Source organism: Berghia stephanieae, chromosome 4 (genome assembly GCF_034508935.2).
Source record: "Berghia stephanieae isolate SIO BIC M18660-M18661 chromosome 4, UCSD_Bste_1.3, whole genome shotgun sequence".
NCBI lineage: Eukaryota > Metazoa > Mollusca > Gastropoda > Nudibranchia > Aeolidiidae > Berghia > Berghia stephanieae.
The window spans coordinates 21,238,799-21,251,316 of record NC_088363.1 but is presented as its reverse complement, the minus strand read 5'-3'; the positions used below and the strand labels follow the sequence as shown (position 1 = coordinate 21,251,316).

Genomic DNA, 12,518 nt, shown 5'->3' with positions numbered 1-12,518 from the left:
TCAGGCAAAGGTAAGACAAAACACACAATAATCAATTTTCCTCTCTAATTAGATAATGGTTTTAACATATTCCTAAGATAATAATATTCCTCTTTCAAAAAGAAAACAAGCAAATTTTCTTATCAGATGTATGATTTTTGTTTCTGTAGATTATAACTTGTGTTCTTTATTTCGACTGTATTTGGAGTTCATGGATTGATGAAATTCATTTATCATATAAAAAAACACAAACTTTACATTCAATATTCCTATTTTCTATGTACGCTATTAAATTGAAATGATTTTTATCATATGCAGTCATACACGAAAGCAATGTTTTCATTATTTTTTTTTCATCAAATTCCTTCATTTTTTATTTCAGGTAGAGGTAAGACAGGATACAAAAATATGTAAAACAAAAACCCTTTATTCTCGCAACGTAAAATGGCCTTTTTCTTCTTATCATTAGATTTTTAAAAAGAAAGCATTATAGATATGAAACAAACAACCCAAAAGAATGCGCGATATCCCACAAAATATCAAACTGGATCTTTAGAATAAAAACCAAAAAAAAAGAAAGGAAAAAAAGAAAAAGAAAATCTCATTCAAACAATGAATCATATGGTGTAGAAAAGAATAACCTGAAATACAAAGCACTTTATGTTTAATAAACGTTTCCCAATATGTATTCATATTTTTTGTGACTCCCTGTATGTTCTTCAGTAAATATCCATATCAACCAATTCCAGATATTTTATCCAATCTTCATTCTCGGAGCATTCCATTTATCAAAATACAACATCTTGTCATACTAACACGAAAGACAACCATTTTATTTGAATTTATATCAGCAGTTTTATATGATTGTAATAATAGTAAGAAAAAAAATAATGAAAAAAAAAAAAAACCCTAAAAAAAACAAGCAAACAAAACAACCCCCCCCCCCCCCTCAAGAAACTGTTATTTATCGTCATTTTATTTAATTCAAGATAGTGTAGTGTACATAAGCATTACATATTTGCTTTTTTCAAATTAATGAACCCAGTCGTGCTTTATTTATCATAAAAAATTGTAAGGTCTAACTGGTACTCTGGCATCGCATTGATTACTATGAATAAACCCAACCTGTGGGAAGTGACCTTTCCAGTTTAATGTGTCAGTTTTTTTTATGATTGTTTCTTTCAATAAATATCATGAAATAGTTGTTAGTTAAACGTGTCAAAATATGAGCAATGATGTATTTTATAAAAGTTTTGACATACAACCGAGAGGCAATTTTTTTCCTTCCAAGTATTATTATGGATTTAGCAAATTTTTATTGTGCACTTTTTATGGAAAATAAAACAAAGATGTTAGTAAGATAATCTGACTACTGTCACTTCAGCAAAAAGCCCATAATTTCTGATTGATCAATAGCCGTATCATATGCTAATTCTAACCAAATGCATAATCACCATACACCACACAGGAAAATGGAAGGATCCTGATACCTTAACAAAGGATTTAAATTAAAAAGATTGGAATAAATAGCACAGAGAGATTTTCATCATAGGTCAAATTACCTCCGAGGACTAGTTTAATATTGTTCTTCAATTCTGAATGGATAGAAATTGTTCATTAAAATATATAGTTGTTTTTTTTTTTAAATAAAAAACAACAACGATGAAAAATATCTGATGCAGATGTGAATGGAGAAGGGGATTTGAGACAACATACCACAACATTTTTTTGTCAGCCTTATATACTAATAGGAAAGGCAGAAAGAAAAGCATGTTGAAGTCGCCAATACTGTTTTTTGTGCCCATGGTCAAAATCTATTTATCCATATAAACCTTCACTAAAGATGGAATACAAGCAACACATTTCACACCTTCCACTTGAAAACATAAAAAAAACTCCAACAAAAAACAAGAACTATCGATCAAGTCTCATATCACCAGAAAATCGAATTGGTTTTATATTGTTTCATTTTTGTCGTTCACCGAAGAAGGGTTTCAGTACAAAACGTTCATTTTGTCAATTCTGTCGACACTCGAAGTCTTTCTTATATTTGCGTGATCAATAGACCTTCACATCTTAATGATTTACAAGAGCACAAGAATCGTTTTCTTGAACTGATCAATTCAACCAATCTGGGAATGAAATGAAATTTATAATTTGAATAAATTTCTACCTCATCTAAAGCATTTTTTCCTAGCACTCCTCACCTTTTTGCACCCGTGTTGTATCAATTATATTTTATTATTTTAACTAACATTTGTCAGGGGTGTCCTATTCAACTAAATCCAGAAAACCGTTTTAAAAAAATTTCAGGCTGACTTTGTGAGGTATTGATGAGTTGATATCTTAAAAGATAAAAGCATTGGTTGTTTAAGGCAACATTTAAGGGGAAGCAAGAAGAATCTGTATCCTTTTCTCTGATTTAAGGGTGATATCATTTGAGGAAGAAAAGCTTTGCATGAAATATTTTCATATGTGCTCTTCATGAGAAAACTTTTCAGGCTTTTCTGATTTTAGCAAAGGGCATCCTGATTTATTATCATTTTTTTCATCTTATATGTAGCATTTTGGTTTTAACAAAAATTAAATGTAAATTGATGTAACATGCAAAATTATAGTTCACCTTCTCCCATCCCTGTTATGTTTTTATGTTGGACTAGCTGGGTTTTATTTTCAGATAGTTAATTTTCTCCTTTTTGAAAATTATTGAATCATTTTATTTTCAACAAAGTAGGGCATTATATCCTGACAATAATATTATGACGCTTACAAAACAATGTCTAATTGTAATCTTGTTTTAAAATATCATCATTAGAATAGTATATTATATTAATTTTTTATTTTATTACTTTCGTGTAATGACCTATATTTTTTAACACCTGAATTTTTTTCTATTATATCAAAAGATATGGATGTGTTCAGGTATCTGTCGCCTAACCCTGACAGTAGTATAATTATTTTATGGTTTGCTTCTCCGCCTATTTAAAACATTTATTTGGTATTCAGTCGATCATACATTGTTTATATACGCACCTGAGATTTTATCAAATAGGAACTTTTAAGACTGCTTTTTTAAAATATATTTGATCTTGAGATTTTTACATAGCGCAATATCCACAAAACGTGCTCAACGCGCTTTATAAAGGGTCCCTGACCAATAGCAACATGTAACATTTAGAACTAGACATGACGCCTGTCAGGCGATATTACAATTTTTTCGATGCTATTAACGGCCAGGTACTCATTTTACACCTGAGTACGGTGAGAGAATGTGAGTAAAGAGCCTTTTCCAAGAACTCAACTATCCGCCTGTCCAAAGCGAGTGTCATACCACAAGACCACATAGCCGTAATGTTTTGAAGACAGCAAAATACAAACAATACAAATTTGAATAAAATTTATATTTTATAATTTTTAGCTATATTTGCTGCCATAAGCGCTATTCCTCATTTAAAATTGGTTTAAATTTTCGTTATGACTCTTTGACATTAATTGCACGTTTATGTCCACAATTGTTTGGCATTGGGTAAAATAAATATATATGAGAAACTAATATATGGTTATTTAACTTATGGTTATAAATAGGAAAAAAAACAACAACAATCAAACAGAATTGATTTTGTCTTGGAAGAGGTCAAGTTCCCATGGATAAGAATAAGAAAAACTCATTTTATATTACTTTATGCTCTCTAGGTCACTGGTTTTCTTTTTCAATTTCTGATAATTTTTTTTTGTTTTTGTTTGTGCACACTGCTCCCAGTGCTAAATAGAAAGTAAATATTAAGCTGCTTGAGAGAGAGAGAGAGAGAGAGAGAGAGAGAGAGAGAGAGAGAGAGAGAGAGAGAGAGAGAGAGAGAGAGAGAGAGAGAGAGAGAGAGAGAGAGAGAGAGAGCGTCTTTAATATTATTGGCAGCCTATAATGTGCTGTTTGTACTTATATTATGTTTATTTACCATCTTCTTTATTTTCTCAGGCAAAGGTAAAAAAGACGATGATGTAAAAGAGGATGCCCCTCCAGGAGGCGACTCCATCATCCCTACTCTACCTGACGTTAAAATGTGTGCAGCTAAGGCCATTGCTCGCTCAGCACGGAATGGTGAGGAAATTCAAGAGAGGTTATAGACAGTTAAACGCCTCTCAGATTGAAAATTGTACATGAAAAACAAGATTACCGAGATGCTATAATGGAAGATTTAATGATTTATTTTAAGTTATTATGCTTATTTATTATTTCATCAAAGTTCTTAATATTTTTTTCTTTTACTACACATTAAAATGCTTGAAAAATCGTTAGAAATTGGGACAGAATTGTTGTTATAATAAAGTATGTAGGACTCTTTGCATCATTTGAAAGTATGTATTGTACAAATGCTTTTTTCGATTAATAGAATAATTCTGTTTCATTTATGTAATTGATCTTTAAATATGTGTGATGTGTCACTTACAGCTGAAAACCGCAAGTTGCTACATGAGCAGGAAGCAGAGAAGATGCTTATTCAGCTTCTTACGTTTGATTCAGCCGATGTCCAAGCTTCAGCAGCACTAGCTCTGGCTGTCATTAGTGAGAATCTGACCTCTAGAGATGCTATAAAGGAATGGGGTATGTACAAACTGGGGGCAATTCCCTTTAGTTACAATTTAAAAACAATTAAATTAAACCAAAAAAAAAAAAAAAAACTATATGAATGGTGAAGTAGTATTCTGCTCTGTTTTTTCAAAACCTGTTTTTTTAAATATTGGCCTGGATTTTAAATGATAAAAAGAATGTCAGCAAAAGCTCAAACAATACCTTTTATAAACTATATAATATGAGTTTAGGAATTTGACTACTTTTTGTTCTAGTAAGTCTGAAAAGAAAGATAATGTAACTTAACTGTAGAACAGAAAGTAAAGTCAGTTTTCTAAAACACATTTAGGACGCGCTTGATTAAGCGATAATATGATATTACTTGATTTCTGATGATGCAAATTACAATATTTTTATCGAAATCTATAATCATTTTGGCTGCATCCTTACCGGACAAGCCATTTAAGAACATATACCAAGTTGATATATATTTAATCTTGATTTCTTTAGTCATTTGCTTTTTGTTATTTTTGTTTGTTTGTTTGCTTGACAGTGTTTTTAAATAGATGGTGTTTATTAAATCTAAATTTTATTTCCATCAGAAATGTGATTTGCTGAAATATTTCAAAATAACCCAACAAACAATATTTAACATTAAATGATTGTTATTTTTTTAAAGATGGCCTCCCTCCACTCGTAAAGCTTCTAAGCTCAGACAATGGAGATGTCAAAGAAGCTGCCACCTTAGCCTTGGCTAATTTGACAACAGCAAACTCCGTCAACTGCTCGTAAGTCTATTGATTTATCTTATTCTTTACAAGCAGATAAACTTTCTTGTATTGTTTTATTTCTATTCAAAGACAATGACATTATCAGTCAGGATTTTACTTAAAAATGGTAAATTGTTTCTCGGTAAATGGACAAGGTTGTCCAAGATATCAAACAAAGAAGTGGCCTCAATCGTTCGTCTAAATGTCCACAACAAGTAAAAAAACCCAGAGAACTTGATGCCAAACTGTATAAACCACCAGGTGGAAAAGATATTGAACCAGTACTCTTTCTTTCCATCATCAATCAGATCTCATGACAGTTTTCCTGTCTTCCGATGATTACCACAGAAATAGACATGCTCAATAATTTTAGGCAAATTTCCATAAGTGTGTGTTATGGTACAACAATAATTATAGAATACCAAACATAAACCAAGGACTGATAATTCCAATAGCGCGGCTAACACAGAATCTAGGATCAAGGTCAAATCATCACCATAAAACATGTTTATTTATATATTTGTTCCTTTTTCTCATGATTATTTTACCACTTTCAACTATGCTATATTTATTCTCAGTGAGATAAGCAATCTGGGAGGCATCGATGCCCTTGTGTCATGCTTGGGAGAGTCGAAAGAGGAAGTGGTGGCCAATGCGGCCTGTGCTCTCACGAACATGGCTCAGGACGAAGGCCTCAGGAGTGATGCACAGGCACGTGGGGTCGTTACAGCTCTTATTGACCCCCTCAGATCACAGTGAGTATGATTACGATTTATCATTTGTTATGGATATGTTTGTTTTGTGTCATCATTGTATGTATAGATATTTGACCCACCGTCTCAAAGGAGTATTTTGTCAGGGCTAATCTGATGACTAACAGTGTATATTATGTTTAACTCTATTTTGTATGCCTTCATTGAGAAGAATTTATTTCTTAAAATGCAAAATACTTACTTAAGTCTACTTGCTGTGACTTTAAACTCAATTTTCCTCATTCAGTCAATTCCGACATAATATCAGTTTTAGGCGGGGATCACATAATATTGTTTTAAATTAATTTTATAGATTGTAAATTAAATCATTTTATGGTAGGTTTAATAAGCTGAAGATATTGTGTGAAAAATTTTATATACATTTTATGTTTTTAATTAACCTTTCCTTGATAAAGTGCTACAAGCGCTGATTGTTGAAGTGACTGAAATATAATTAATTAGATGATTTTACATGACCTCACATCAAACAGAAGAAAATATTAAATCTAAAAGATATGACCTAAATGTGAAATTCTGAAAATCAACATATTGGTTTTCTATCCAGATGAAGGATTGATTATGAGAATTATAACATCATGAAATGATACAGTATGTCATATTTTGTTTGCAAACTTATAAAATCCAATGAACAAATACTTCATGCTAATATATAATCAACAATATGAAAAAAAAATAAAAATTAATACATTTTATAGAGAAAAGTCAGTGGACCAGATAATTATATTGGTAATAACAATAAATAAAGAAAGTAGAAAATTGCCAGAAGACGATAGAGAATAGCAACATTGCGGCAATGAGGATTCAAACCCACAAGGCCATGAGAAGGATGCTCTACAATCGACGCCATCCACCACTCCTTTTTATAGTACATTTTAACATATCTTTACTTTATGTCCCCAATGCACAAATTTGGATCAAAATATTCATGCACATCTATTGATGTAATTCATATATATATTATTATAAACTTTATGTATCTAGTTCTAATAAATTTCCTTTGGTTGAGAAAGCCTGAATGGATTTCACACTGAAATCATTATTTTTTAATGTCTTACAGCAACACAAATGTACAGAGTAAGACAGCTTTGGCTGTGGCCTCATTTACTTGTGATGCAGAGTCAAGGCAAGAAGTAAGCACATGTTGTTGTTTATTATATCAGTTAAATATCTTATTGCATAAAACAATGGGGAAAATCTAATAAGATTTAAGAAAACAGGGAAAGAAAAGAAAGCTTGAACACTTTTTTTAACATAATTTATACAAACATCGACGTTTTACTATTCAAGGCATTGTTCTAAGTAATGTTTGGGGTTTTTACCATTCAAAGAAATCAACTTTGGCTAGAGGTCAGTAGCTAAATAAACGTGGAAACAAATGTAAATAGTGATTTTATGAGTAACTTTTGGATATCATCACTGAACTTGATAGTGTAAATGTGAGTGTTCTCTATCAAATATATTAGATAATGATAACATAGTCGTAAGTATCAATCTCTTAGTTTACTCCAGTCAAAATGAGAATGTGTATGAAATTTTACCTGAATTTAAAGAAATAAAAGACAACTTTAACTCAGTTGCTTTTTGATATATTGTAATCAGAAGCATTTGCTAATTTTGTTTTTATGCAACTTCCACAGTTTAGAGAAGCTGGCGGTCTGGAACCTTTAGTTTTGCTCTTACACACTGGCAATGATGAGGTGAGAAGGAACGTAGCCTGGGCCATCAACATCTGCAGCAACGATGAACCAACTGCTACTGAAATTAGTAAACTTGGGTAAGAACTCAGACTCTGTTTGAAATGCAATGCGTCACACTATTTCTTATTTTGTCATAGAAAACAAAATAATGTTGAGACTTAGTGCAACGACAATGTTTCAAGAGTCATCACTTAATAATTTATCTTTTTAAAAAAAAGTTGATAAACATGCCTGAAAGATCAACGAAAATCTCTATCTAAAGAGAAAATCATTTTTTTTGGCTGAAGAAGGGTTTTGAACCCAAAACTTTCTGTGTTTGGTATTTTGTTTCTTTTTGAAGCATTCATATTCATTTTGTACATCATTTTTTTACCGTCCACAGCTTCTAACAGCTTAGTATTCAAAATGAGTCACAGACACCTCAAAACCCCTTATTAAACATGGGAGATAAAAACAATTGTCTGTAAACAAGTCGATCACATATGAAGCGTCATAACCAGATTTACAATTAATTTGCATCTTAGTAGAGATCGATCATAGAAGTTCTGAACTATTTTCTTTTTTTTATATATCATGTTTATTCACATTAGGCTGAATACTATGTTTTTGAGGTGTAGATAAAGATAAAGGGAGTAAATCTGATTCATGAATGAACAACACAAAACAAACGACGTTTCGGCCTTTGGCCTTTTTCAAATAAACACAAAATATTTATATTAGAATGTCATAATAATATAGGTGAAAATTTGTAAATGTGTGTGTGAGGTGTAAGTTAATGTAAATCTTACACTTGAAAAATGTATAAGATTCAGCCAAATTTAAGTGTAAACCTCTCCCCCCCCCCCCCCCCCCCCCCCCCATAAAAAATAAAATACTCCTATGATCTCGAATAACATCTACAAATTAATTGTAAATCTCGTTTTAGATTTATATTAACTGACGCTTCATGTCTTTAATAAACCCGAATGGTATTTTAGAATTATTTATATTATAAATTCAAATAAATGTGAACTTCACACAATTGAGTTGTATTCATGCCATTTTCCAGAGGTCTGAAAATTCTCCAAGATATTCAATCATCTGCCTCTAGACACAGTCCCTTCATTGAGGCAGCATTACAAAGACTCCTCGACAGCAATTTATCCGCTAAATATGCACTCTACAATCATTTAGGTTTGTATTTTTTTTAAACATTGTCATTCGAATCATTATTTGTTATCCAAAGAAGATATTTCTTCTTCTTTAAAGTTAGCATATAAATTCAGACAAATTATTATCGTAAATGAATAAAAATGCTCACTTGTATCCGGCATCTCCATAATGTTTCCATTCTTAATGGACATATTTTGCAATGCTATATTTATCAAGTAGACCAATTGGAGCCAAAATTCTATCTAACACATTAGCTGCTTGTTATCTGTTTTTGTTGGGTTTTTTTTAAAATTATCGTAGAAGCACTCTACTTAGAGATTTTGTCACCACCAGGGACACCACTGTCAATGTGTATATTGATAATAAACAAACGAAAACATAATCTCTTTCATATATCTTATTGGTTTAGCACTTAATTATATGAATGAATTTATTCTTATCTATTATACATTGAAATTCAATTCAATAGTAGATTAAAACATATTTCATATCCTTGGTAGAAGGGTCATATATGCCTTTTTCCCCTTTAGAATTGCTTAATTCAATTTATATTATTAAAAAATCCAATTAATTCATTTGTTATTTTCCATATCTGCATTCACAGGACCTGGAAATATAATTGAAGATGGATTTTTTGATTGTGGTCAGTTGAAGCAGGGAAGTACATTCAAAACGTTGGAAGAATACTGTGGAGAGGAGATGAACGATAAACGGCCTGTTATTCTTGTCAACGCTAAAGCTGGTGGAGAGTAAGTTAAGAAAATCACATTTCCATTCATTCATTCATTCATTCATTCATTCATTCATTCATTCATTCATTCATTCATTCATTCATTCATTCATTCGTTCGTTTTTTAAAATCAGATTTAGTCAGTCATTATGTCAGGGAGAGTCTGATGTTTAAAATCTAAATCAGAGATTAATGTATAGATGGATTAATGCATAAGATATAAGAAACATCTTAATTGAATAGGGTGAGTTTTGTTTATATTAAACCTTTTGATTTACACAACTTACGCTCAATATATATGTTAAATCAAAATGTTTTCATAGAGAAAAGTGATTGTAGTTTTTGAAAATAGCAAAAAACTTAAGTTTCATAGTTTTTTTGACCATATTCACATTATAACTGATTATTTTTTATGTTTTCTTTACAGCAATTCACCCCAAGAAACAGTCCCTCAAGAGGAAGCTGATATCAAAATCGACCAATCTAAGTCGTCCAAAGACAATATTAAATCAACCAAGACAGCGAAGGAATCAAAGGGGTATTTACTGCGTTTGATTAGTATTTTTTAGAATTTTAATTAGATGTTCTGATATCTATCTGGCAATTTAATATATGCCTCATACACTCATGTATTTTATAGGTCAGTTACACATAATCCTCAAATTGACGTTAACTTGAAATTTACCTTAGAGCTATGCCTAATTTTATGTCCCAGGGAAAAGTAACTAGTTGGATTAAACTTATAAAATATAAACCTCTTTTGATCAATTCAGCTTACCATAATATCATGAATTCTTTGTTTTATTCGTGGTAATTGTCAAGCAAACTTGATTTGATTTATTTTATCTATTATTTTTTGTTTGTTTGTGTTTGTTTTCTTCTTCTTTTTTTTTTCTCTTCGATTTAAGACCTCTACTATTTATTAAGATCTTCTATCACAGAAGACAAAATTCCTTTTACAAAGCCAATACAGAAATTATTATCTAGACTGCATTCCTCTTGAAATAGGCCAATCATTAACTGCAGTGCAGCTTTGCAATATGTAAAATATAGGTCAACGTTTTGTTCAAGGATAGAAAATAAATGTTTAAAACGAGATAAACCTTAGGTATTCTAAGTGATAGTGCAATGCACCTCGTCATGCTGCTTCCTTAAAAGATTGAATATGTTTTATAAAGGCAGGTCTTTGAAGATTGAGATAAAATGATGGTGTCTTTCTTCATGAGTTTAAATCTGCAATCTCTGATTTAAAAGATATAGAAACTGTTAACGTGTCCGAGTGGTAGTAGAATTTGGAAATAAACACAAATGACTTAAATTTGAATTCGTGGTACACCAAAAAAAAAAAAAAAAAAAAAGAGAAATAAAATACATACACAAAAATACAAAACAAAGTTTTTCACTGATTGGCTATCAAATCTACATTGTGATAGGACAACGGTGTCTGAATTTTTATTGGGCGTTAAATGACTTTTACATCTCGGTACATTTTGGCTTAATAGGTTTCAAGGTTTACTATGGGCAGTGTATTTTAAACCTATAAATAAATAGTGTTCACAATCCCACCCTCTGCAGACAAAAAGACATATCAAATCAAATGGTCTTTTGATATAATATACGAAATAATAAAGCCTGTAATGGCATTTCAAACGATTGTGGCCTTCATGCTATTGATTTGATTAAACTTTATAAGTTTGTAGAAATACATTGGCATCCACTTCTTTTTCTTGTATAAGTCATAACAGCGTGTTAGAGAAAAAAAAGGAATCAATCATCAAACATCTATTTTCTTTATTTGTCAGGTTAACTGAGTAAGCCATAAATTTTACAGTCATTATTTCAAGTTTGTTGGTTACACGATTTTTGTCTTTTGAGATTTATACATTCATTCATTAAAAAAGTGTGTTGGATATTTATTTTAAGAAGAGAATAAGGTTAATGGAACGCGAGCCATATGATTGTGAAATAGTAGTTTTGCTATTTTTTTAGTTTGTTGACATTGATGTTTTTTTTAAATGCGTAATAAGTCTTTAGAGCATTTTGGACAAAGTTTTGATTTCATTTAATATATTGTTAATTATGTCGTTATCCAGATGTACACATATTTGAGACACTAATCTTTTACACTTTTACACTTTTACGTTTAAAACCGTTTCTAATACAAATGTAGTGGTTTGGTTAAGAAGGACATCAATTCTTGTTTGAAGTCTGGTTAAGAAGGGCATCGATTCTTTTTTGAAGTCCGTCTGAGATAGGACCGTATTAAATAGTCTTGCAGATCTAGAGTGTTTGAAAAGTTCAAGTGTAATATCAATGAGCTTTGAACCTCTTATCACTCAATACAAAGATGAATGACTCATCTCCATTAAGGGGCGGTTTGGGTCTAATTATTAGGAAAATCCTTCGAAAAATTGATTTTGAGATTTTGGTGGAAATTGATATTTTATTACCCTAGAAATAATATAATTGAAGTCCAAATTCTTAAAGTAGACTATAAAGGCATGAAAAACACAGTCGAAAATGGTACAGATAGTAAGAAAAGTGTGAAAAACGGGAAGCTATTTTGCTATTTTCTCAAAATGTCATATTTCTAAGGGTATGGGATACTGTGTCAAACGTTTCTCTGAATCTATTCAATGAAATTGTCTGAAAATTTCCACAGTTATCACAGAGATAATGTATTGTGTCACCATAGAGAGATTTTATTGATAAGATATGTGAATTTTGAATTATAATCCTAATTCTGAATTTTTAACGTCAATTTTGTCATGACATTTTGATTCTCAACTTTGTAATGTTCTAATAAAAATTCCATAAGCTAAAGCCGTAAAATCTTTCTATGGCGACACA

The 12,518-nt window shown here is 31.0% G+C and overlaps 1 protein-coding gene across 3 annotated transcripts in view; it reads left to right on the top strand.

Annotated features, from left to right (window-relative positions):
• Positions 1-12,518, top strand: part of LOC144970217 (armadillo repeat-containing protein 3-like) — a 36,591-nt gene that overhangs the window by 10,190 nt on the left and 13,883 nt on the right. For all 3 annotated transcript variants that reach the window (XM_078909624.1, XM_078909622.1, XM_078909625.1), the window contains exons 10-18: positions 3,953-4,075; positions 4,427-4,579; positions 5,226-5,334; positions 5,895-6,071; positions 7,147-7,219; positions 7,727-7,863; positions 8,835-8,959; positions 9,543-9,687; positions 10,096-10,206. In XM_078909624.1, the coding sequence (XP_078765750.1) occupies positions 3,953-4,075; positions 4,427-4,579; positions 5,226-5,334; positions 5,895-6,071; positions 7,147-7,219; positions 7,727-7,863; positions 8,835-8,959; positions 9,543-9,687; positions 10,096-10,206 (1,153 nt within the window). The remainder of the gene's footprint in view (positions 1-3,952; positions 4,076-4,426; positions 4,580-5,225; positions 5,335-5,894; positions 6,072-7,146; positions 7,220-7,726; positions 7,864-8,834; positions 8,960-9,542; positions 9,688-10,095; positions 10,207-12,518) is intronic.